At 44.4% G+C, this 24,129-nt stretch overlaps 1 protein-coding gene and 1 long non-coding RNA gene across 5 annotated transcripts in view; one reads left to right on the forward strand and one right to left on the reverse strand.

The window, feature by feature from the left end:
- Positions 1–1,823: 1,823 nt before the first annotated feature.
- Positions 1,824–9,508, reverse strand: LOC133377758 (uncharacterized). The gene is made up of 2 exons (XR_009760791.1): positions 8,697–9,508; positions 1,824–3,506 (listed from the first exon to the last, which is right to left on the reverse strand). It is a non-coding gene; the product is annotated as an uncharacterized LOC133377758 (long non-coding RNA).
- Positions 9,509–9,845: 337 nt separating this feature from the next.
- The window catches only part of PPP2R5E (protein phosphatase 2 regulatory subunit B'epsilon), a 105,623-nt gene continuing 91,339 nt past the window's right edge, over positions 9,846–24,129 (forward strand). For 2 of the 4 annotated variants that reach the window (XM_061612383.1, XM_061612384.1), the window contains exons 1-2: positions 10,330–10,414; positions 13,225–13,388. In XM_061612383.1, coding sequence (XP_061468367.1) covers positions 13,232–13,388 — 157 coding nt within the window. In that variant the 5' untranslated portion in view covers positions 10,330–10,414; positions 13,225–13,231. Of the gene's footprint in view, positions 10,415–13,224; positions 13,389–24,129 lie in introns of all 4 variants that reach the window. The other 2 variants (XM_061612382.1, XM_061612381.1) reach the window with 2 other exon arrangements.

Consider the following 24,129-nt stretch of genomic DNA (forward strand, 5'->3'; position numbering starts at 1 on the left):
AATATACACATCACTACAGATGGCATACTTAAAATGATTGTGAAAACAAGAGCTGAACTCCCTTAGCTTGCAGTGCTCAAATCACTTGACCTGTTATAGCAATCTGAAAAAAGTTAAAGGGAACTTCTTGGAGAAAATGTTGTGGTTCATCATCTAAGCCCAGATAAGTAGCCACATTAATCTGCTACAGCAGAGTCCCATGGCACCTTCAAGACCAACAAATTGAGTATGGCATAAGCTTTTGTGGACAAGAGAACACTTTATTGGACAGATTCTTTAAAACAGCCTGCAGCTTAGAAAATGGTCTGAAACCCTATCTCATGGGTTTTAATAACTGGACAAGTGATCTAAGCAAAAATGGCCAATCCCTTTTAATACCATATGCCTAAAATCATACCCCCATGCTCAGTGTTAATCTGAAATAAATGCCACAGTCGATATCCTTATCTTATCTAGCAGCATACCTTAGAATTTCTATTTTGTACATAAATATGTATTAAAAGGATGGAAAAAATCCACCCTTTTCAGCACATCCTGAGTATGTTTATTCATAAGGCCCATTCAGCTCAATTGGCCTTATTCACTAGTAAGCGTGCTTAGGATTGCAAACTTTAATATTCTTTACTCATGTCACTGTGAGCATGGCAGGTAATTAAAGTGTTGAGAGATAACTGCTTCCCTCCAGGTAAAATAAAAGTCCATAAATATGGTTATGTAATCAAATAGTCTTATAGCAAATTATGCAACTCAGTACATCACATACTGATCAGCCTTTAATTGCATCTAGCTTCTCACTGAGACTTTTCACAATATAACCAAATACTAAAATACATTATAAAAGAAAGCCAAATACTGTAATATTTTATGCTTACCATACTTTTATAAATTAATATCTCATTTGCTTCAAGCTCAGACATCTGCACGTCGTATAACAGTTGATAGCATAGTACTCTTTGATGCCTTCAACACAATCTCTTTGCTATCACAAATACCATTGAGAGAAAACACCCTTTATGTATTATTGGGTGTCCAACTTGAATCTGACAGAGGAGCAGCAATTCATAAAATGGGGGTGGGATGTGGTGTTACATTTTTAAAACAAAAGGTGCATGCAGGTACAAGGAAACTGAACCTTATCTTCCTGTGGTTCTGTTATTTCGGGCACTTGTCTTCTGGCCTAGTTTCAATGCCAGATATCCACTATTATTATTATTATCATTCATTATCTACCCTTCACCCAAAGGTCCCAGGGTGGGTTACAACCATTTTAAAATACAACATTAAGAACACTTTAAAAACATCCTAAAATCCCAAAACAGGATGGATCCTAAAAGTATGTCTCAGGTATCAAAAGGCCAGGGTAATAAGGTGTGTCTTCAGCATTCTCCTAAAACTATACAGCAAAGTTGCCAGACGCAGCTTGGTGGGAGGGAAATCCACAACTTAGGGGCCACCAGAGAGAATGCCCTCTTTTGAGGCACTCTCCCCCAGCTTCCGAGGGTGGCAGAACCACCCAAAAGGGCCCCCTCTGCTGATCTCAATGCCTGAGAGGGTCTTTAGAGAAGGAGGCGGTCTTCCAGACCAGGGCAGGGAAGAAACGTGCCAGAAGTGAAGGGGCATGGCAAGGTAAGATATGCATGTGCATATATATGTGAGGAGGAACATAGGAAGCTGCCTTATATCCTCAGACCATTGGTCCATCTAGTTCAGTACATCAGGGTCTCTCAAACTTCTGAGTTCATTGACCCCCTTTATGAACCTGTAAAGGTCTCATCGACACCAACCCAAATTCTTAGGGATGTAAATGAAACAAAGTGAAGAAATATCAGTATATAATTAACATTTATTAATTATCAGTCACCATTACTAGGAATCATAAAATGTAAAAGATAAATGAATGAAAATAATAATACCATATTTTTAATCTTCTATAATGACATGGATGGGCCTGACAAGTTTAGACAAGTGTATGAATACTGGGCTGTAGGTTGGTGAATTTAAGTCTTGTCACCACATTCTTCGACATTCAGCCTGTTTCTCAGTTTGTTCAACAAAGTACTAACATGGCTCAATCCAGTTTGACCATGTATGAATTTGGAAATGTCACCAGTAATGAGTCCATAAGCTATACAAAGGTTCTCACTGCTCCTGTAACCACCGAAGTCCTTACCACTGAAAAGAACCTTTGTCTCAAGAAGCACCCTCATTTGATGAATTTGTCCTGTAGGTTAGGCTCCACATTTGCAATTCCTGCTTCAATGTCAAATGGAGACATAATCCAATCAAGAATCTATATATTTTCAGCATCTTTGAAGCAAACCTTAAAATCTTCCTTCAGATTTTCAAGATGGGCTGTACAGATGAGCATGCTGTTATCTGTAATACTATCCTGATTCCTGTGACATGTTTGTGAAGTATTGTAAGTCTCTGTGTACTAAAGCAGATTTGTGGAAGCCTATCTGTTTTTGCAAAACCATTATAATGGTTTAGGGTTTAATGATAGTAATGTCTTTCCCCTTTGCAGTCTTCTTGTACTTCATTAAATTCAGAATACAAGTCAGCTAAATTAAACAGATGGTTTTTCCAGAACAACTACTCATTATCCAGTGATGGTTCCACATCTTTCAGGAACTCTATGGCTGAATCAAAAAGCTTGACTAGTCTTTGTAAATCATCTCCCTTTCATAGCAACCATATAATCTGTATGCAGAAGTAGCTGGGTGAAATTTTCATCATTCTTTTCACATAACTTTGCAAAAAGGTGAGAATTAAGTCAGCTTGCTTTCATCTTGTCAAATGATTTGATACACTTTCTAAATTTTTGAAGTTCTTCACTGAGGTTTTTGCAACAAGATGCTGTTGGTACAGAACATGATGTACAGTACTTAAATAAGGAGCTTTTTGCTTCAGAAAAGCTGAAAATCTACGCCACCTGGAATCATTGCCTGGTGCACTCCTGGAAGCACCTGCTGTAATATTACTAGTGAAACGTCATATTTCTTTAAAAAAAATACTCCTCCAAGGACAAGAAAAGTGTTTCACCTTTCAAGTCAGCTTTTAAAAACTTGGCAAACAGCTCATCAATAATGCACCTTTTGCTAGGACTACAATACATATGGCATACAAATATTAACACTTCCAAATGGTGACTCGTCCAGCTGGATAGCAAAGTTACACTGTTGAAGTTCTGAAGTCACTGTTTTGTTTTTGATATCCTCAGCCACCTCATAAATATCGCACTGAATGGTATGGCTACTCAGTACAATACTCTTCAAATTGGGTCCTTTATGGTTAGTAGACTGATCTCCTCGCTAACCGCATGTGACCTTCCCTTCTTTGCAATCATGAGGGTGATATTGTAGGATGCATGTAGCCTGCCTTCCTTGTCTACAGAAGCTGGTAACTTGATGAAAGACATAAAGCTGGAAGCTTTGTGAATCTCTCTTTTCGTGTTTTAAAAGCTCCAGAGCTTTGTTTTTCTTTTCAGGATGCAACCTCTTTTGACACTGTAAAAATAAATGTTTTAAAAGTGAAAGTCTGTACATATATCTGCTGCAATAAAGCAGTATAGACTGAGAATGCTATTGGATTGTGGAATTACTTTATTAAATACAGAGGCTCCTTATTGGCTGTCCCCATTTTGTCTTGTTTGGCCCCAAATCAGAGGCCTAATTGTTTCTTAAGCAGTAAAGGGGTTTGGCTGAGTTGTAACTTTGGGTGGCGACTCACATGATGGAATACCTCTCCATATAAGAAGTAGAACCTCTTTCCTCCATATAGAAACCTAGCACCTCAGGGAGAAGATTAGGATAGAACCTTCTCCTTGACATGCTAATTTTCTACACAGAGAAAATATTCTTGTAAGATGGAGCATTTCATCACATGAATTCCTACCTGTAGTCAGGAGTAGTACAACACAGAGGCAGGTATAGCTCCTCAGTAATAACAAATTCTGAGGGTGTGTACAGTGGCCATTTTTCACTCTGACCTGGTTTACTACCCTACCCCCATCACAAGAAGAGGGGATACAGTCCACACTGTAACCTGCATCTGCCGCTGCTGGTGCATCACTGGGGGCAGTAGTCAACTAAACAGTTGCACTAGTGCAAAGATTAGCGCTAGTACAGCAGGATTCCTCCCCCTCTCCTCCCTCCCCGCCATCCCCAAATCTGCTCTGGAGGGTTGGGGGGACCCCAGATCAGATTTAGTGGGCGCGAGGGGGGAAGGAGAGGAGGAAGACCACCCTGTCCTGCAAGGAGAAATACTTTCACTCTAGTGCTATGTTGAATGCAACCGTGTATGGAGTTTTATTCCACACCTACTAAGTGAAGTTCCTGAGGTGGGCTACAATACAACAAAACAGGCAAAAGTTACCAGGGCAGGGCAGATGTGCATACATTTCCCAGTTTTTCTCAGATGCCCCAACTGCCATTCTGCTCTCCTGGCCTGGAAACTGCAGCCAGATGTCAGTCCTGCCCTCTCTCAAACGCACCGCGTGTTACGCATCTCCGCCCCAGATATTCTGCTTCCAGGTAGGGGCGTGTAGGGATTAGGGTTGCCAGGTCTCCGGTTTTCTGCCGGAGTCTCCGGCAAAAGTGGGCCGTCTCCGGCCTCCGGCCATATTTGGTGTGAAGAGGCTGATCTCCGGCTTTTGGACGTCCCCCTCAGGCACGCATGCGTGATTGACACGCATGGCTGCTGGGTGGGAGGAGCGGCCGCAATGGGCGTTTGTGGCTGCGGTTTGCATCACGGCCGATAGAGCAGTTTGGAATCTCGTTTGGAAGCAGAAGGCTGCTGGGTTGCAGGAGCTGGAGCAGGTTGGACTGCGGCTGATTGCAGAGAGAGAGAGAGAGAGGCCTGAGAGAGAAAGAGAGAGGCCTGAGAGAGAGAGAGAGAGAGAGGCCTGAGAGAGAGAGGCCTGAGAGAGAGAGGCCTGAGAGAGAGGGAGGCCTGAGAGGAGAGAGGCATGAGAGGCCAGAGAGAGAGAGAGAGAGAGAGAGAGAGAGAGGCCTGAGAGAGAGAGAGATGGGGCTCAGCAGTCTCTGGCCATCACCACACCTTGGGGGAGGAAATTCCATCACACACACACACACTCTCACACCCTGGGCCCCCCCTCTTCCTTTTCAGATTGTGGAAAGCTGGTGGTTCCATGTCTGCCACTGCTCCTTGGATTGTTGAAAACCAAATGTTTAAATAAGCAAAATGTATAGCAGGATGAGGTTGCCATGTGATTTTTCCAGCTGGGTTTGTGTGTGTATGGAACTTCAGCAGGTGAACAGGCCCGTCCCCTCATCTCTGTGACAATGAAAGTTCTACGTCTTGAATTTCTGGCTGCCACCCAAAGAAAGCTGGCAGCCCCGGGAACAGGTGGGTGCAGAGTGGGTCTTAAAATAAAGAAAGAATCTTGCAGATGGAAGGCAGGGAAAACCAGGCCAGGTTCCCCAGGAACAATGTCTGTTTCCTAATCCCTGTCCCTGATAAATCACAGTTTCCATTTTAAGCATCACTTGTGTTGGAATTGTGGAAATGCAACTCGATTTGGGTGTTTCCACGTCTGGAGGGAGACAGAGAGGAGACCTCCAGGTTGCTAGGCTGTGCCTTTCCTTTGGTCATATGCTCATCTTCCTTCCTGAAAACTGATACCTCTTAGGAATGCTGACCACACCTTCCAACTCTCTCCTTCCTGCTTCTTCTCTGTCTCTTGAAGAGAAGAGATGTCTTTGCTTTGTCTCTCTCACCTGCAGCATGAGGGCAAAGGCCATGTCAGGTCCATGAACCTCCAATGCAGGTAGTTTACTAGAACTAGAATCCCTTTCCTATCTATTGTGTATTTCCTTCAATGAAGCAAGCTGTTCCTTATTTTACTAAGTCTGAATCCTCAGTTATTGCTGCAGCGTAAGTCTGCTACTTCACAGGGAAAGTCTCTCTCTCTCTCTCTCTCTCTCTCTCTCTCACACACACACACACACACACACACACACATACACACACACACACACATCAGCGCTGGGTCTGCTCTTGATCCCAAACCTAACTCTGCTAACAAGTTTCTAGTCTTTTTTCAGCATTGAGTTGCCTCCACTCAAGACTCTGGAAGTTAAACCTCTCAGTGTGCGTGCAAAGCCCCCCGCAGCAGAGTAGGAAGCCTCTTTTTGTCTGTCAAGAGCCATTGACCACCAGGAGCCAAATCAACCTGAGGCCCCAGCTGGCTTTGTCTGTGGGTCAGTGGCCTGAGGAGAAGATGCCTTGGGTCAGCTGCCAGCCTGCCCAATGTGCACTTTCAAAATTCTCCTCAAGCAGAGACTGCCCAGTGCTGAACACCCTCCCGCCTGAGAAGAGCCTGTGGAGCAGGTGATATTGGGGGACCTGCAGGCCAGAGCCCGTCCCCCCCTTTTAAATCAAGGGAAGATGGCCGTAACTCAGTGGTAGAGAACATGGACAGTCGCTGCCAGTCGCTGTAGACAGTGCTGATGCTGAACCAGATGGACCAATGGCCTAACTCAGTATAAAGCAGCTCCCTGTTTAAATCACCCTTCATTCAGAACCATAAGGACTAGAATCTTACTTTATTTTTAGGGAAACTGTTGCGCATGCAGAAGGGCCCAGGTTCAGTCCTCAGCGGCATCTCCAGGTAGGGCTGAGAGACACCCCTGCCTGAAGCCCTGAGAGCCACTGCCAGTGCAGACAGCACTGGGCTAGAGAGCACCCATGGGTCTGCCTCCAACATTCCTGGGTAAATGAAGCGGATCCTCGCATCTGGTCCAATCCTGCCTCAGGCCAGGGCTCGGAGTCTTAGTTTGCCTTGGCCACCCTGCTTCATCCGCCCGTGCTGGGAGCTGCACAGCAGGAGTTGGGCCCATCTGTTCTCCTGGTACCTTTCAGTAGTTTTCAGGTTCCCTTAAGGACATAAGAACATCTAGTTCCTCACCCCAACCGTAATAGGAAGCCTGCAAGCAGGACCCTTCTGGGAGGAAGGGCGGGATATCAGTTTAATAGATAAATAAAATAAATAAGCGCAACTGGCCTTCAGAGGCATATTGCCTCCAAATGTTAATGCAGCTTCAAATAGCATTTGCCTTTTTTGCAGCCACATCACACTGTTGGCTCATATTCAGTTTGTGATCAACAACAATCCCAAGATCCTTCTTGCATGAGCCAAGTATCCCCCATCTTAATAACTGCATTTGGTTTCTTTTTCCTAGGTGTAGAACTTTACACTTATCCCTGTTAAATTTCATTCTGCTGTTTTTAGCCCAATGCTCCAGCCTATTAAGATCTCTTTGAATTTTGTTTCTGTCTTCCAGGGAATTAGGTATTCCTCCCAATTTTGCATCATCTACAAGTTTGATAAGCATTCCCTGCCCCTCCTCATCCAAGTCATTAATAAAAATGTTGAAGAGCACTGGGTCCAAGACCAAGCCCTATAGTAGCCCGCTAGTTACCCCCCCCAGGTTGAGAAGAAACCATTGATTAGCACTCTGAATATGATTGTGTAGCCAACTGTGGATCCACCCAATAGCTGTTCCATCCAGTCCACATTCAGCTAGCTTGCTAATCAGAATATCATGTGGCATTTTGTCAAAAGCTTTGCTAAAGTTGAAATATATTGTGTCCACAGCATTCCCACAGTCTATCAGGGAGGTTTGTTGTTGTTGTTATGTGCCTTCAAGTCGATTATAACTTATAGCGACCCTATGAATCAGTGACCTCCAAGAGCATCTGTCATGAACCACCCTGTTCACATCTTGTAAGTTCAGGTGTGTGGCTTCCTGTATGGAATCAATCCATCTCTTGTTTGGCCTTCCTCTTTTTCTATTCCCTTCTGTTTTTCGCAGCATTATTGTCTTTTCTAGTGAATCATGTCTTCTCATGATGTGTCCAAAGTATGATAACCTCAGTTTCATCATTTTAGCTTCTAGTGATAGTTCTGGTTTAATTTGTTCTGACACCCAATTATTTGTCTGTTTTGCTTAGAATGCCCTCCCTTGTCCTTAACATGGCTGCAACCATATCTACTCAGAAGTAAGTCCTATTGAGTTCTATGGGGCTTAGTTCCTTAATAAGCATGCTTACAGTTGCTGCCTTCAGGGGCATCTATCTGTGCTCCCATCTAACGTCTCTGCAACACTAAGCTCCTTTCTTCCAATAATGGCCTGGCCTGAGGGCATGTAAACCCTTCTTGCCAGAAGCAAGTAAGCTAGATTAAATGTTCCCTAAAGGCGTTGAACTGTGACCTGGCAGACCAGGGTTTGAATCCCCACACAGCCATGAAGCTCCCTGGGTGACCTTGGGCCAGTCACTGCCTCTCAGAGGAAGGCGATAGTAAACCACCTCTGTCTGAGTACTGCTTACCATGAAGACCCTATCTGGGATCAACTTGAAGGCAGTCCATTTCCATTTTGCATCACCCTAAGCTTGTGAGAAAGAATGACCTTGTCACTTCAGATGGACCTAGGAACACCCTATTTTAGGTAAGATTTCTATTTTAATCTCCAGAGATTTTTTTTTGAATGGGATGCTCCAAGAAACTGTGGTTGATACAATGTATCACGTTTAATGATATCACTAGGGCCCGCCCCCTGACATCACTAGGGCCCGCCCCCATTTTCTCAGGTTTTTGGATGGTTCCGACCTGGCAACCCTAGTAGGGATGCAGCCTGAACCAAGGACCTAACCCCAGCGTGAGCCTTGCTTACCCCGCGTTTTCGCTCGGTAGCGTTTATCTTTTCCCGGAGCCCGACAGCTCCCGCGTCAAAAGTCTCCCTGCAGGAAGGAGGGAAAGGGCGTTGCACCCCCTTCGTCTGCCCCAGGGCTCAAAGGAAAGCGCGTGGAACAATCCCAGAAAGGCGACCCAGGCGCGGACGCCGCACAGCTTCTTCCCGTCCAGGAGGAGTGCCTTCTTTCCGTGCGAGAAACGCGTAACGTGTGAAGCACCCCGAGGGTTTACCTCCCCACATAAAGTTAAGTGGGAGCCCGCAAAGCCCGGGAAGATGCTGATGATTTTGGCAGTCCCTTAACCTGAGGGGCCCGGCGGAAACCGACCAAGGCTGGCGGCGGGGTGTGTGTAGGGGTGGCGGCACATACAGTCGAGGTTTCTTGCCTCACAATATCGCCGCCGCCGCCACCCGTGAGTGGAGACGGAAGAACCTCAGCAGCCCCGAGGGAAATGGAGTCCTTCATAGCCGGTCGGCCGCTCTTTTCCTCTGACAGAAAACATCACCGTCTCTTGACGCTCCGTGCGGCTTCCACCTACCCTGCAACATCTTCCCATCCCCCTCGCCCACGTTCTGCTCAATCGGTCGGTCGTCCGTCCAGCCCCTGAAGAAGGCGCGAGGTGGTAGCGATGGGGGGGGGCAGCCAAAGGGGCTGGACGAGGAATCGACTTGTGAGACTTCCCGCCCAATGAGGCGGCGCGTTGTATTCCGTCAGTAGTAGAGTAGCAACGGCGTCAGCAACGCGCGCGCGGGCACGTTCGCTCCTTTTGCGCGTGCGGGGTATCGGCTGCTCCTTCCCCCCCCCCCGCTCCAGCTCGTGGGCGTGTACGTTAGGCGGAGCTGCGAAGCGGCAGCACATTTGGTTGCGGGCGAGAAGCCGAACGGCTGGCTGCGGGGACTGACTGACTGGCGGCGTGAGCGTATGTGTGAGAGCGCGTGCGCGTATGTGTGAGAGCGCGTGCGCGCGCCGGGGAAAGCGGGAGAGGGCGCGAGCGAGCGAGCCTCTGTATGTGTGTGTGTGTGTGTGTGTGTGTGTGTGAGAGAGAGAGAGAGAGAGAGAGAGAGAGAGACGGAGAAGAGGGCCATGGCCGGAGCTCAGTGACTGGCTTGACTGACTGACAATAGGAAAGAGCGAGCGCCGCAGAAGCACAGCAGCCGAAGCGAGAGGCCGTCGCTAACAAAACCTCCCTCACAACTGTAGCAGCACCCGCCGCCACCGCTTCCTCCTCCTCCTCCTCCTCTTCACCGCACTCCGCAGGCAGCTCGGGCCGCGCTCGTTCGCCCGCCCGCCCGCTCGCTCGCTCGGCGCCCCTCCTTTCCCAAGGCCGAGTTGCCGGGAATGTGAGAAAAGCAGCCGCGGCAGGAGGAGGAGGAGGCCTCGCAAGCCGCAGCCGTGTCGTTTTGGGGACGGAGGGCCGAGCCGAGAGCATTGCATGGGACCGAGGGGAAGCCGCTGCCGCCGCTGCTGCTCCTGAAGCCGCCGCCAACGCCGCCCTGCGCTGGGGGAGGCTACCGAGGCCTACAAGGCTGCTGCTCTTCCTGCGGCAGGGGCTGCACCGCAGAAAGAGAGAGAGGCAGACACAGACACACACGCGCCGGGCCGGCTCGCTCTCGCAGCCGCCTTCGCCTCAACCAGGGATCGGCTCCCTCCTCTTTTTCTCTCCTTCTTGTCTCTGGATTCTCTACCAGGAGGGTTCAAGGTAACTTCCGAAGCGAGGCCGGGTCAAGCCCAATGACCGCGCCGCCGTCAGGGGGTGGGGGAAGCGTGAAAGAACGGGTGGGCAAGGTGTGTGTGTGTGCGTTTGATTGGGGGGGCGGCCATTAAGGATTTATGGGCAGAATCCAGCACGCTATGATCTCTGAGATCTTGATCTTTTTTCCTTGTTTGTGGTGGCGGTGAAAGGACATCCCGAAAAAGCGAGTGTCGGGGCAACGAACGGCACCCTTGTGGTGGCAGCACCTCCACTCTCACCAGGGCGGTCACTTTGCTCCTGATATCCATTGGTATTTTTTTCAGCACCTTTTCTTTCCTTCTCTCTCTCTGTTCTCCCTCCCCCCGCCTCCCGGCCTGCTTTCCTCGTTCTCTGATGACAGCAACCATTCTGTTGCTTTACAATCTTCAAAACCTTCCCACCGTCCCTTACTTAAAAATAATAACAGTACAGTAATCTCTTCTTAAATCGACACTATTCCACGAGGTGAGAACCAGAAACTTGGGGTGGCTGAGGGGGAGAGTGAGGGAAGACAATACTGTGCCTCCCGTTCATAATCCCCATAGTAAATAAGTGATCTCTAGATTCTGTTATTCTGACTTAAAATATGCCCAAAGAACCAACCTGTACTTAAGAGATGTGAAAGGGGGAAGCCCCCTGCTGCGATCATTGTTCATTGACGAATGTTGCCAAGGCTTGTTGAGTTAGATTAAACCTTAATAATTTATAGAGCAGGAGAGAGGAACTGTTACTAAATTTATAGCTGATAAGTGTTGCTAAAGCTTCTTGCTGACACAGTGATCCTGCACTTGAAGTGATCTGCTTGAGGGCTTGTCCATTAATACAGATAGCTGTTCCATTTTGAGACTGTGTGAAAATATTTTTGGATAGATGGAGACATTTCTAAGGGTTGTTAACAATGCAAAGATAAACCATCCTTTGGATGAGCTGAGCTGTGCCTAACAGACCCAGAACCTAAGAGTGCAGTGCAAGCTTATGCATCCTTATTTGAGAGTAAGTTCTATTGAATTCAGTGAGATTTCATTCTGAGTGAGCGTGCTTTGGATTTGGCTGTCAGTAAGGTTTTTTAGAGTTTCAGATTCTTACTGGAGTACTAATAACATCCTGTTTTGTTGTTTGCTGTACAACCTCCCTCCTTTCAGTATGGGCTGTGGACTCAAGTATGGATTGTGGGATTCTTTCATAGAGACTTCACATATTCATGGTGTATATAACATTTAAATTGATAATCATCATAATAATGCAGTATCATTAATCTTTTACACATAGGCTGTATAATTCAGGATAACAATGCAGCAATGGCCCTGAGAATGATGAGTTGATAAAGTACAGATTGTTGTAGACAAAGCTGCTGCCATTGCTCATTGTCAAGGACTCATGTGATTCCCTGTAGAAGTTCAGAGTGGTTTTTGTATGCACAGTTCTGATTTTTGTACATTTTACATTTCACCAAACTGCAACTGTCGTTTAAACACATCATCATATAACTTTCAAATATGAAAGTTCAACTTTTGGACTGATGTATGGCAAGAAATATTTAGATCAGTATTCAACAATATTTTATAATTGTATTAATATCCTTTGACCTGTGAAGATTTTATGTAGATGCTTAATAATATGTTTAGACACATTGACTTAAGTAATGTGTCCTGAATGGATTTCAGTAGGAGTATTTGAAGTATGAAATCTTGACATTATGTTTGCTACCATTTTAAAATAGTAAAATCATAGTTGAAAGCTTTATTATTTTTAAAAAACTTAATGTTACATGTTTTATTTATAAAGTCAATCTCTTGTGCTTCCTGAGGGTAAGATGTAATTTTTTAAAATGGAATTTGATTCAAAACACTACATCTGAACTAGAGGAAGATAGATTAAGGTTAATCATTGGGAAAGCTTCCAAATCTAAGAGTAGTTCTTTAGTGCAGCAATCCATCTACTTAGTGAGATTGTGGGTTCTTTTTCCTGGAGTTCTTTAAGAAAAGGTTTCACAAGGATAAAGTTAGTTTTGAGGTATCCTGGTCACCATAAGTCAAAATCAACTTGAAGGCACATAAGAACAACAAAAGCTTAGGCCAGGGAATTGGACTGCAGGAAACCTAGCACCTTTTCCAGCATTAGTAACTCTAGAAATTGGAAGCAAAATAAAAAAATAAATGCAGATTAGCATAATAGGTAATGGACATAATACCTGTTTGACTAATTGAACTCAATGTGAGACTTGGATTGCCTTTATGCAACTTACATTAAATGTACATTTAAGCCTAAAATATTGTATTAAGGTAAGGGCATCTTGAATATTGAATATACAACAAGGACTGAATGAAAGGTTCATTATAACTTTGTAGAAACATCTCCTAGTAGTAGAGTTCATGATACTCATTTAAATATGTTATGAGTTTGCGGTGTGATTGCTATGATGCATGAAAGAGAATTTTAAAATGTACCCAAAAAGTGAAACATAATTGGAACAAGAATAAGAATAAAAACTGGTGCAGCTGCACATATGTATGTTCCTTGCAATGCTGAACTGGCTGCTCACTATTGATGGATGCATTATAGGCCACTAGTTGTGTGTAACATGGCATATCAGGACTGGACTAGGACCAATGGACAAATTGGATTGCCCCATTAGCCATTTTGTTAGATTAAACTGTGCAATGAGACAGAGAGCTCTTGGTAGTATGATCTTTAAGGGAAAGTAAAGTGTGTGTGAAATATTTATTCCAAAAATTATTATTTTCAGTTGGAAATAATACAAATATTATTCCTTTCAGTAGGGATATGTCCTCAGCACCAACAACACCTCCATCAGTGGATAAAGTAGACGGATTTTCTCGGAAGTCCGTCAGAAAAGCCAGGCAGAAGAGGTCACAAAGTTCCTCACAGTTTCGGTCTCAAGGCAAGCCTATAGAGTTAACTCCACTGCCTCTGCTAAAAGGTAAGGCTCTATGGCAATCTTAGCTGTTGGAAAACAGTGTTTTAATTAAAAGGCAGTTGTGGTGGAAGATTAAGATGATATTTGCTGTTCATTGAAAGAAGGTTTACACTGCATTAGAGTGAACAAATTAACTGTTCTGTAAGTGTGTAATACCTGTCTTAAGTTTTATGGATGCTCACATTGAATAACTGATTGCCAACTCTGGTTATTATCATGTAGTTGCAATATTATTAGGCAGTGCAGGTACTGTGATTTTAGTGCTTGATCACACACCTTGATCATTTTCTGCAGGGCTTAAGCTTTCACAATTTCTGTAGTTTCAGTAGGAGACTAGACGGTTGAAAAATCAGGGAAGCGTTTGGATATATTCTCTTCCTGACATGTTTTTGTTATTAGATATTTTCAGCCTGCCAAAAGCAAGGTTCTCAACAAATGCAAAGAAGAGCCATGTTCTGGAAGCTTGGAGAATGATGCTATGGTTATTGACAGATACTCCTAGTATATTGTAGTATAAAATGTTTAATTTTGGACCTGCCAGTTCTCTTTTGTTCTGCAGCCACCCATTTTTTTCCTTCTGTGTAACTAGGCCATTTACAATTACCAAGGTATGGGATATTTGGTAATCTAACAAGGATGATGTCCCAGTATATAGTCTGACGGCATGTGAGGGTCTGGTTAGTGCATGTGTACTTCCTTAGGTTCCATGATGGAAGAAAGGTGTATAAATGTAATACAATAAAATCCTAGTTTTATTTGAACAGCAAATATGTTTGTATATGCTCCTTATGTAGAGTTAATGCACATGGTCTGGATTGGTAGTGAGTGAGTGGAATTTGTCAAGCACGTGGCAGAGTTGGCTGCTGATGGACAGATGAGTATATCCCATGTGGTTGAGAGAGGGGAGAGGCCTTGCCCAGGCATACTTTGATATAAACCTTATGGCTAGACTGTATTAAGAGGGCTGGGTTGTAGAAGCTACATATAAACCTCACATGGAATAAAGGAGGCTTGCAGAACATGTAATCTTTGTCTAGTGCAATTTAGCTTGCCCAAGTTCTAACAAAAATAAGTGTGCTTCCCTCCCCTTCCCTGTGAAGGAAAATTTAACAAGAGAAGTTGGGAAGCACTTGACAAGTTAAATAATCTAGCATGTTTCTTTGAGTAGAGTTAACACAATGAACTTGAATATTTATCTTCTCCATTGTGATCATTCATTTATTCATCTTGTGAAGAACTAGTATGTCAGACACTTGGCACCTGATTCCTTAAAGTGTCAGGTACCAACAGCTAGAAAGTTAAGGTCACAGTTCATACAGGCAAGGCAGGATACGGCTTGGATATATAGTCCAGATATCAGATGGGGAAGTTGTTGTGGTAGACAAACAGCAGGGACATAGGGCATAGTGGAACAATTTGGTTCATGCAAAGGGGGCAGACTAGTGAGTTCTCTCAGTAATGAGTTGCCCAGACTGAGGTTGTGTGGCAGGCCTTGGAGCTATATAATACAAATCAATAATAAAGTGTATATATGTACATATATGTGTGTGTGTGTATGGAGAGAGAGAGAGAGAGAGAGAGAAGGGATTGGCTCTCCTGTATCACTTGCCTGCTAAGCTCAGAAGAATCTTGGCACAGCAGTGCCTGTTGCCTGAAATGAAAAAAATAGTTTCCTTGTGTGACAAACAGCTATAGTGGCACAAGGGACAGGGAATTGGTGCCTGTTCTTGCAGGGCTCCTGATTTAAGACCCTAAGTCCATGTTAGAAGTAATGCTTAGCTATGACTCCAGATCCCATCCAGTCTAATGCTTCTTTCTAAAAATTCTAGGGAAGATGCACTTTTAAGTTTTGGTCTCCAAAATTTCCTAATAATTTGAATGTAAGATGCAGGCCAGTGCTGCTCTAACAAAATAAAAATGTACTTTGGTATGTTGAAATACCTGATTCCAAATATTTTTGTCAGCCCATATGCCATTTTAATGAATGAATCAGTGTTGCATTTGACTATTAAGATAGTATTTTCAAAGCTGATGGACCTATAGCTCAGCTTGGAAGTTGTATATTGTGTGTTTGTGACAAGATTGAAAGTGCACAATGATAGGAAAACTAGGTAAAAGCTAGATCAAATAGTGGTTTAATGTGTTAAAAGGTCGCTTGAACTGTATCAAAGGGAGATGGTTATGCTTATTACAAAGCCCCAAGTTACTTAGTTATTATGAATTGGTGAAACAATATTCTAAAATATTCTTACCAATAATTATTTATAGCTTTCTAAAGATGTCAGGTGCTGCTGGAGGTTGCTGATTCATAGGGTTGCCATAAGTTGTAATCTACTTGAAGGCACATAAGAACAACAAAGATGTCAGGAATTGCCCTGGGACCTTCTGAATGCAAAGCATTTACTATTTGACTTAGCTATGCCTACTCATTATGTAAATGTATTTCAGTGATGTTTAAGAGATCACAGAATTTTTTTTAGCTTTTGTTTGGAACTTTGGGGATAGCCCAGATAATTGAGAAATTTGTTTAAAAATGAAGTTAAACAAAATCATTCTTAGCAACTATATAAAGGGAATAGTTTTTAAATGTAGTACTAGCCAGAAAGTTCCTTCTCATATCTGGAGAGAGGGGGTTTATGTGTACCCAAGTAGGCTTAATTATTGGATGCACCATGATACAATTTAAAAAGTAGTCTGCCATCAGTATAAAACATTCTTGATTTTGTGGAAAATTTGACCATGGACAATATTTAAAAGGTCAGTTGGCTAGCTTCTCAAACCTGTAAAGAGGATTTGGAAAAACCACATGTGTCTGGCCAGGTGGATACTGGTGTCTGAGAATTAAAAAAAAAAATCTAGCCTTGTTTTTAGAACTTGCATTGGCTAGTGCAATTGGGTATTTGCTTGTGTACTGGGTCTTCTCCTTCCTGTCTCACCCTGCAGCTCCTTGTGTGGTGAACTCTCTAGAGCAGTTTTCTGGGGTGTGTGGGAATGGGTGGTTTTGCAGACAGGAGAAGAGAGCCCGAAGTTTCATTGTTCAAGCAACTGGACATATTGGATGTCAAATCATATTTAATACAAAACAATGCGGATATTAAGTTTATAAATTAGTGGCAGACGCTTGTAGCCTGAACGGTAAATATAAATATTTGTGTATGTCTGTGTTTCTGAGAAGAAATTTGAAAAAAGTAAATATTTAAATTAATATGAGATTAAATGATCTAGAATTGAGGGCACTGGTTGATAAAATAACTAGATGATAACCTGGAAGTGGTCAGGCCAGCCTTCAAGCTTGCAATGTATATGAAGAGCTGCGTGCATTTTCATAGAGGCACATTGCCTGCGGTTCACCTGTGTTCAAGATAGTGTTTAGAAAATTATTCTTTGATCTTATAATATGAATACTGAGCTTCATTGTGGTATATAATTTTTCACATCCCTGTAATGGAGAAACTCATTATTATAGTTATGGGCTAAGAGAATGTTTCACTTTTCTCAATACCAGCACAACATTGCACAAGTCTGAATAAATATTTAATAATAGTATTCATATATAATATTTCTTGAGTGCTGAGAGCATATCACATACTTAACAGTGAAAGTTCAGAGTCTGGGTCCTCTTGCAGGCAGGACCCTGGTCCAGTTGCTTCAGTTGCACCGTGGAAAATCTGGCCTTGCTTGCACACAAAAATCCCACCCATCCCATCTACCATGCTGTTTTGGAAGATCCTCCAATCCAGAGTTGAGGAACCTTTTTCATTCTACAGGCTACATTTCTTCATGGACAAGTGTCTGCAGGCTACATACCAGGGAGCAAACCTATGCGTGTCTAATCAGACACCAGCCTCATGGAGTTCAGTGGGTCTTGCTCTCATCTGATTTTTCTGTTGTCATCTGAAGTTGGAGAAGAATCGTCGGGAGCCAGTAAGTAAACTCCTGCAGCATACCCAGAGGTTATTGTAGAAGTCTCAGGCAAAAGAGGACTTGGAGAATTCTTCTGTGGCTTTCCCCCCTGTGCAGAAGTGGAGCATCTGGGAGTTTTATGATACAAATCCCTTTCTGGAGGGTGTCATGAAGCAGATCAGAGCTCAGTGGAGGGGCAGCTGTGCCACCTTTAGTTTTGAAAGCCCCAGAGCCACCAACTGCCGTCTGCCCATCCCTGCCACCGTGTCTTCTTCGCCACCGCCATCCTCGCTGGGCCTCTCATCATCCAGCCTGGTTGTGATGGCCAACCTGCACCAACTTTGTGATGACATGAACTCCGACGTTAGGGCCTCCCCTGCAGACAGGTCCACTTACGCTGAGCAGGCCTCCACCTCTTTCCTCTCCTCTCAGAGCCCATCATTTCCATCTCTCCTGTGGGCAGATCCTCCCACGACAAGCAGGCTTCCACCTCTTTTCTCTCCTTTCCCTCTGAGCCTGTCGTTTCCACCTTTCTGATGACCTACGAGAGCAGCCTGGCCAGCTAGGGCAGGGAGATTGTGGGCCGGAACATCTATTGCGTCATCCCTGTGATCAAGTTGAAGTACTGCTTACCGTGGTTATGTTGCATATGCTTATATTGGCAAAAAGTTGGACTGCTCCCACTCCCTTTCCTGTATCAGGACTGGCAGGTGCAGTACCAGCAGTGGTACCATGCTTTGATGTCAACATATTGATGTAAGAACCAGCAGACATCATCTAATTATTAGGAATTTATTAAGAAATTATTAGGAAATACTTGTCTGTTATTGTATTGTCATTGAAAGTTGTTATTGCTGCTTTTTAATAATGTTAATACTTTGTTATTTAATTTTTGTAAACTGTACTGCTTTTCCAGATGTGTATTCCATATTTGTGTTTATTTTTGTAAGCCTCTTTGAAGGCCTTCAAGGCAGCATAGAAATAAACCGTAGTAACAATAACAATAATAATAAAAACAATAAAAACAGGGCTGTTGTAAGTATTACTCAGATAATATAGGTCTGTATTATTTTTGCCATACTGTTGTTGAGAGGAGCCAGGGCTAAGATATTGTGGTTTGTTTAGCTTAATGCCACCTAGTGAGTTTGTGGTTGATATAAGATTTGAATGGGGACTGCCTTATTCATAGTTTACTCCCTCTCAGACACTGCGTTAAACTAGCTTTCAAATTCTTAGGCACTAGCAAAAATTTTAGGTGCCTGTCATTTTTTCCAGGTCTCTTCAACTTGGTCTTTTAATGTTTTTTATGGAAACTTCTGATACATTAAATATTGATAACATAAAAAATGTTCAAATTTGAAGTGCTTATGTGTCTGATAGTCTAGTGGCAAACATGGTGGAAGGAAGCCTTTTGTTAAGTAAAATGAAAATAATTTGTTCACATCTGGCAGACTTTTATATAAACTATGCAGATGTGGATGTTCGGGATGAGTGTGGATTGTTTAAGGTTACCACATGAATGAGGAAATTTGGTGGGGATTTCTTATTTATAGCTCAGTTTCTTAGCCCATGTCCTATATGAGTTCTCAATTTCCCTCCCTGTTATGGCTATTTGCTTCCCTTCTGTGAGGAAGATCATGATGTTTGAACCAATATCCCTGGAGGCATGAAGTAAGTCAGATGTCTGTGTGAATCTATTGTTCTCATTCTTTAAAATCTAACTTTGCATTTCATCTTGGACTGGTTTAGACATAGCATTCCATACTTTAGAAAGCTGGGAATAAGGGTGTGGTCCATGTGCTTCCCCCTCACCACCTCTCCTTGTGTGCCAACTTTACCACACTGATCCCAGTGAGCTTAAACTAAAGTTCCCCATTACTTCTGAAATGGGAAGCCGAGGTTTAATGGTGGTTTATTACAGAGGATCTTAAACCATGTCGGGAAGGGCCTTTTATTTATTTCCTTTATGACAAAATCTAGGTTTTATTACTTGCTCAAATACTATTTGTATTTTAGCAAGCTTACTAACTCAAGATTGCCTTTCCCCATATATACCTGGTAGGTCACAGCAGCCTACAGGAGAGTTTCTTCTTGAAGACCCTAAAATATCAGAAGCCTGCTCCACAGTAACTCAGAGCAGGGCTTAGTGTGGCTATTCTTGTTCTGTGGAACACCATTCATGTTGAGATATGACAGGCATCCACTCTTTGTACTTTCTGGAAGCAAATGAATACATTTTTGTTTCAGCAAGCTTTTCCAGGTGGATGAAAAGGTCTCTGCCTTAGGTGTTCTGTATTGTTTTAAATCTATCTTTAGTTGTCATTTTTGTGCTGTTTTAAAAGCTGGTTTTAGTTTTTATGTAAATTGACTTGAAACTCATGTGGAAGGTGATTCTTAAATTGATAAAATTAAAAAATAATTCACCGTGTTTTAAAGCTTATCAATGCCAACTCTAGGTTGAGGCATTTAATAGCATATCATCTTCCCAGCATGGGAAGAAATAACGTGTAGAGAGTCTAGAACAAAGGTGGTGAACCTTAGGCCTCAGTACTGAATGTGGCCCTCCAGGCTTCTGTCTTGTCCTCAGATCTTTCCCCTGGCCTATTGTAGCAAGTCCCATTGGTTGCTGTGCCCACTTTTGCCTCTGGTCTCTGTCACTGTTTGCTGCGGACCCCACCACTATGGCGAGTGGTCTGTGGAAGGTTGCTAATGAGGGAATGTGGCCCTTGGACTGAAAAAGGTTGTGCCGCTCTCTGTCTTTTCTGAAAAGCTGCTCCAGAGGGCTAAAGGTTCCTCTGAAACAGTATGAGGAGGAGGGGAAAGACAGAGTTGGCAAAAATCACCTTCTCCTCTTCCTCCAACAAAAGCCTTGGCTGGATCTCAGTCCCTTTTGTGTATAGGAGCCCTTCTGTAGACTGGTTGCTCTGTCCAACCATTGGGGCTTACTTGTAAGTAGACATATACAGGATTTGACCTGAATGCCTAAATTTAGTAATTGTGTTAATGTTTAAACTAAAAAATGCACTTAGGTTGCAAGCCTAATCCCATTTACCTGGGTGTACGACTTATTGAATTCAGTATGACTTGCTTCTGAGTAAGCATGGCTAGGATTGCTGTCTTACTCAGAGCAGACCTATTGAAATTAATGAACCTAAGTTAGGAAGCAATCAAACACGGAGGAGGCTGGCGGGAGTGCAACTGGTGGAAGGAAAAGCCACTTCATCCTACCTCCATTCAGGAGCCCCAGGGAGGGGAGCATGTTGGCTGTTCTGGCAGAGCTCAATGGAAGGAAAAGAAATGCACATTTCCTTCTGCCATCCTTTCTCCCAGCTTGGACTGGGGGCTGCAGGATGGAGCCAAATGGGGCTAGGATGCAGTGTAATTCCCCTTCCTGTGGTTCCACCCCTGACACACCCCTGGAAAGCCCCTTTTTTGGATCTTGCAACACGTTCTGCTGCACTGGCCAAGCCTTGGCTGTACCCGGGTGAAAGATTCTTGCCGGTACAGCTTTGCTGCGCCAACAACCTCCCTCCTTCTCCACATCTTTAATCCATTTGGACCAGCATAACTAATGGGGTCTCATCCAAGAGTGTCTGGAGCTGGCCCGCAACCACTCGTTCAAGGACTTTGCCCAGGAATGGAACATTTGCTACCAGCCTATAGTTATTAAGATTTTCTGGGTCCAGGGAGGGTCTCTTCAGGAGTGGTCTCACTACTGCCTCTTTCAGGCAGCCAGGGACCACCCCTTCTCACAGAGAGGCATCAATCACCTCCCTGGCCCAGCCGGCTGTTCCATCCCTGCTAGCTTTTATTAGCCAAGAAGGGCAAGGATCCAGCACAGAAGTGGTTGCACGAACCTGTCCAAGCACCTTGTCAATGTCCTCAAGCTGTACCAACTGAAACTCATCCAAGAAATCGGGACAAGGCTGTGCTCTGGATACCTCACTTGATTCATCTGCTATAACACTGGAGTCTAAGTCCTGGTGGATGCTAAAGTTTTTATCCTGGAAGTGCCTAGCAAATTCATTACAGTGGGCCTCAGATGGTTCTACCTTGTTCCTGGGGCCAGAGTGTAATAGCCCCCGGACAATTCTGAAGAGCTCCGCTGGGCGGCAGAGTGATGATTCAATAGTGGCAGCAAAATATTGTTTTTTTGCTGCCCTTACTGCCCCTAAATACAGCTTACCACAGGCACTTACCAGTGTATAATTGCATCCACCAGGAGTTCGTCTCCAACTGCACTCAAGCTGTCTCCGATATTGTTTCATCGCTCTCAGCTCTGGGGTATACCATGGAGCCGTATGAGCTCTACACAGGAGAGGGCATTCAGGAGCAACCATGTCAACCGCCCGGGTCATTTCTGTATTCCACAGTTCAACCAGGGTTTCGACAGGAGCGCCAGCCCTATCAGCCGGAAAACTCCCCAGAGCCCTTTGGAAACCATCCGGATCGATTAGTCTCTGGGGGCGGACCAACTTAATAGGTCCCCCACCCTTGCAGAGGGGAAAAGCTGCTGTGAGTCTAAACTTCAGCAAGCAGTGATCTGTCCATGACAGAGGGACTGATGTAAGGCCCCCCCCATTCAGATCACCAACTCCATGTCCAGTTGCAAAAACCAGATCTAGAGTATGCCCTGCTACATGTGTTGGGCCAATGGCGTATTAGGACAGTTCCATGGTTGTCATGGAAACCATGAAATCCTGAGCCGCCCCAGATAAGGTGGCCTCGGCATGAATGTTGACATCCCCCAGAACCAACAGTCTGGGGAATATCAACAGTGCACCCGAGACCGCCTCCATCAGCTCAGCTAGGGAGTCTGTTGGGCAGCGGGGTGGGCGGTACACCAACAGAATCCCCAGTCTGTCACGTTGACCCAACATAAGGTGCAAACACTCCAGACCAGTCGTCACATGGACAGGGTGCTTGCAGAGGGAGATGGAGCTCCTATAGACCACAGCAGCCCCCCCTCTCCGACCCTCAGGTCTACCCTGATGCTGGACCAGGTATCCTGGTGGACATAGCTGGGAGAGACTGACTCCTCCCTGCTCACCCACCCAGATCTCGGTTATACATGCCAGATTGGCTGTCTCATCCACAATTAAATCATGAATGAGGGAGATCTTATTATGCACTGATCTGGCGTTTAGGAGCAGCATCCAGAGGCCTGAGAGCTGGCTGATAGGGCAACCAACAAACCTGTGGGTGTGGGGAGGACCAGAACAAGACAGCCGTTAACTGCCTGGCAACTTACCCTTACCTGGCAAGTCCTCCTCACGACGCCATATCTCCCTCTACCCATCACTACACTAATTGAGCCCCCCTCAAGTCTCCCCACTTGGCTCTGAATCCTCTCTCCCAGGCACATGATTCAAGACCCACAAAAAGGCAAACAAAGCAGGAGCCACCTCAGTCAGCTGACTTATGTATCCCCTCCGAGGAAGGGACAGGTGGAACAATATCGGCCACAGCTGGCTGAGTACCTGGGGCCTGGTCCTGCAAGGTGCCAACCTGCAGAGCAGAAGCCCAAGAAGGAGAGGGCGGTGATGGTATGGCAGCAGGCGGCAGCACAAGCAGGTAGATGGATCTCCCTCTCTGGGCAGTGATGGTCCTCTTCCCCCTGCAGGCACTGGGTCTCCCTCTTAAGAGTTTTGTCATTCATTCATTGAGGTGTTTCTCTCTTTTTAACTAGAGGTATTGCCTTTTTGCATTCTTCCCTGATAATGTCTCTGACTTCACTCCATAGTTCTTCTGGTTCACTATCAAGTAAGTTTAAAACGTCAAATCTGTTCCAGACTAATATAATTCTATGTATTTGAAGTTTCCTACAGCTGTTGCATTTGTAGGGTGAAAATACAAAATTTCAAACCTGACGTCAGCTTTTTAAAAATGTGTTTTTGTCAGTTTCCAAAAGCATGGAGTTTTTTTGTTCAAAGACTGCTTTCATCATTACATTAGCTTTTATAATATTACTGTGAGATTCATTAATCTTCCAGCAACACACACGATTATGTGAATTTTAAAGGAGGATACATAGAGAGTGGCCTGGGTCACATCATCATCATCTATTAGCTGCTCTTCAACCAAAGTTCCTAGGGTGGATTACAACAGTTTTAAAATACAGCATTAAAAACAACCTAAAATCAGAAAATAGGGTGGATCCTAAAAATGTATGTCTCAGGTGTCAAAGGCCAATGTAAAGAGGTGCGTTTTCAGTATTTGCCTAAAACCATACAGTGAAGTTGCCAGACGTATCTCAGTGGGCAGGGAGTTCCACAACTTAGGGGCCACCACAGAAAATGCCCTCTCCTGGGCCACCACCTCCTGAGCTTCCAAGGATGGCAGAACTACCAAAAGGCCTCTCTCTCTCTTTTTATCTCAACACCTGAGAGGGTCTGTAAAACAAACTGTGGAGGAAACAAACCATGAGCCTAGGTTTTGGATGACGGGACATGCCAAACTCTGGCCTGTTTTGTCCACCATAATAACTTTCTGAGCAGTGCTCATCACCACGGTCGTCATTCACATTAATTATAGTTTTAACCTATGGTTTAATGCAGGGCTGGCTAAACTGTGGCCCTCCAGATGTTATTAGACTCCAGTTCCCATCAGCCCCAGCCAGCATGGACGATATGTCAGGGATGATGGGAGTTGTAGTCCAGCAACCTCTGGAGGGCCAAAGATTAGCTGTCCCTAATTCCTGATATTCATGAACCAGGCCAGTGTCTCTCATGTGCTTGTTTATAATTTCTCATTAGTGAGACCTGTAACAAAATGTTTCAGTATGGTGTGTTCCTTTTCAGGTTTCCAGCTATGCCTCCTTCTAAGATGGGTCATTCCGTTT

This window comes from Rhineura floridana, chromosome 2 (genome assembly GCF_030035675.1).
Source record: "Rhineura floridana isolate rRhiFlo1 chromosome 2, rRhiFlo1.hap2, whole genome shotgun sequence".
Lineage (NCBI taxonomy): Eukaryota > Metazoa > Chordata > Lepidosauria > Squamata > Rhineuridae > Rhineura > Rhineura floridana.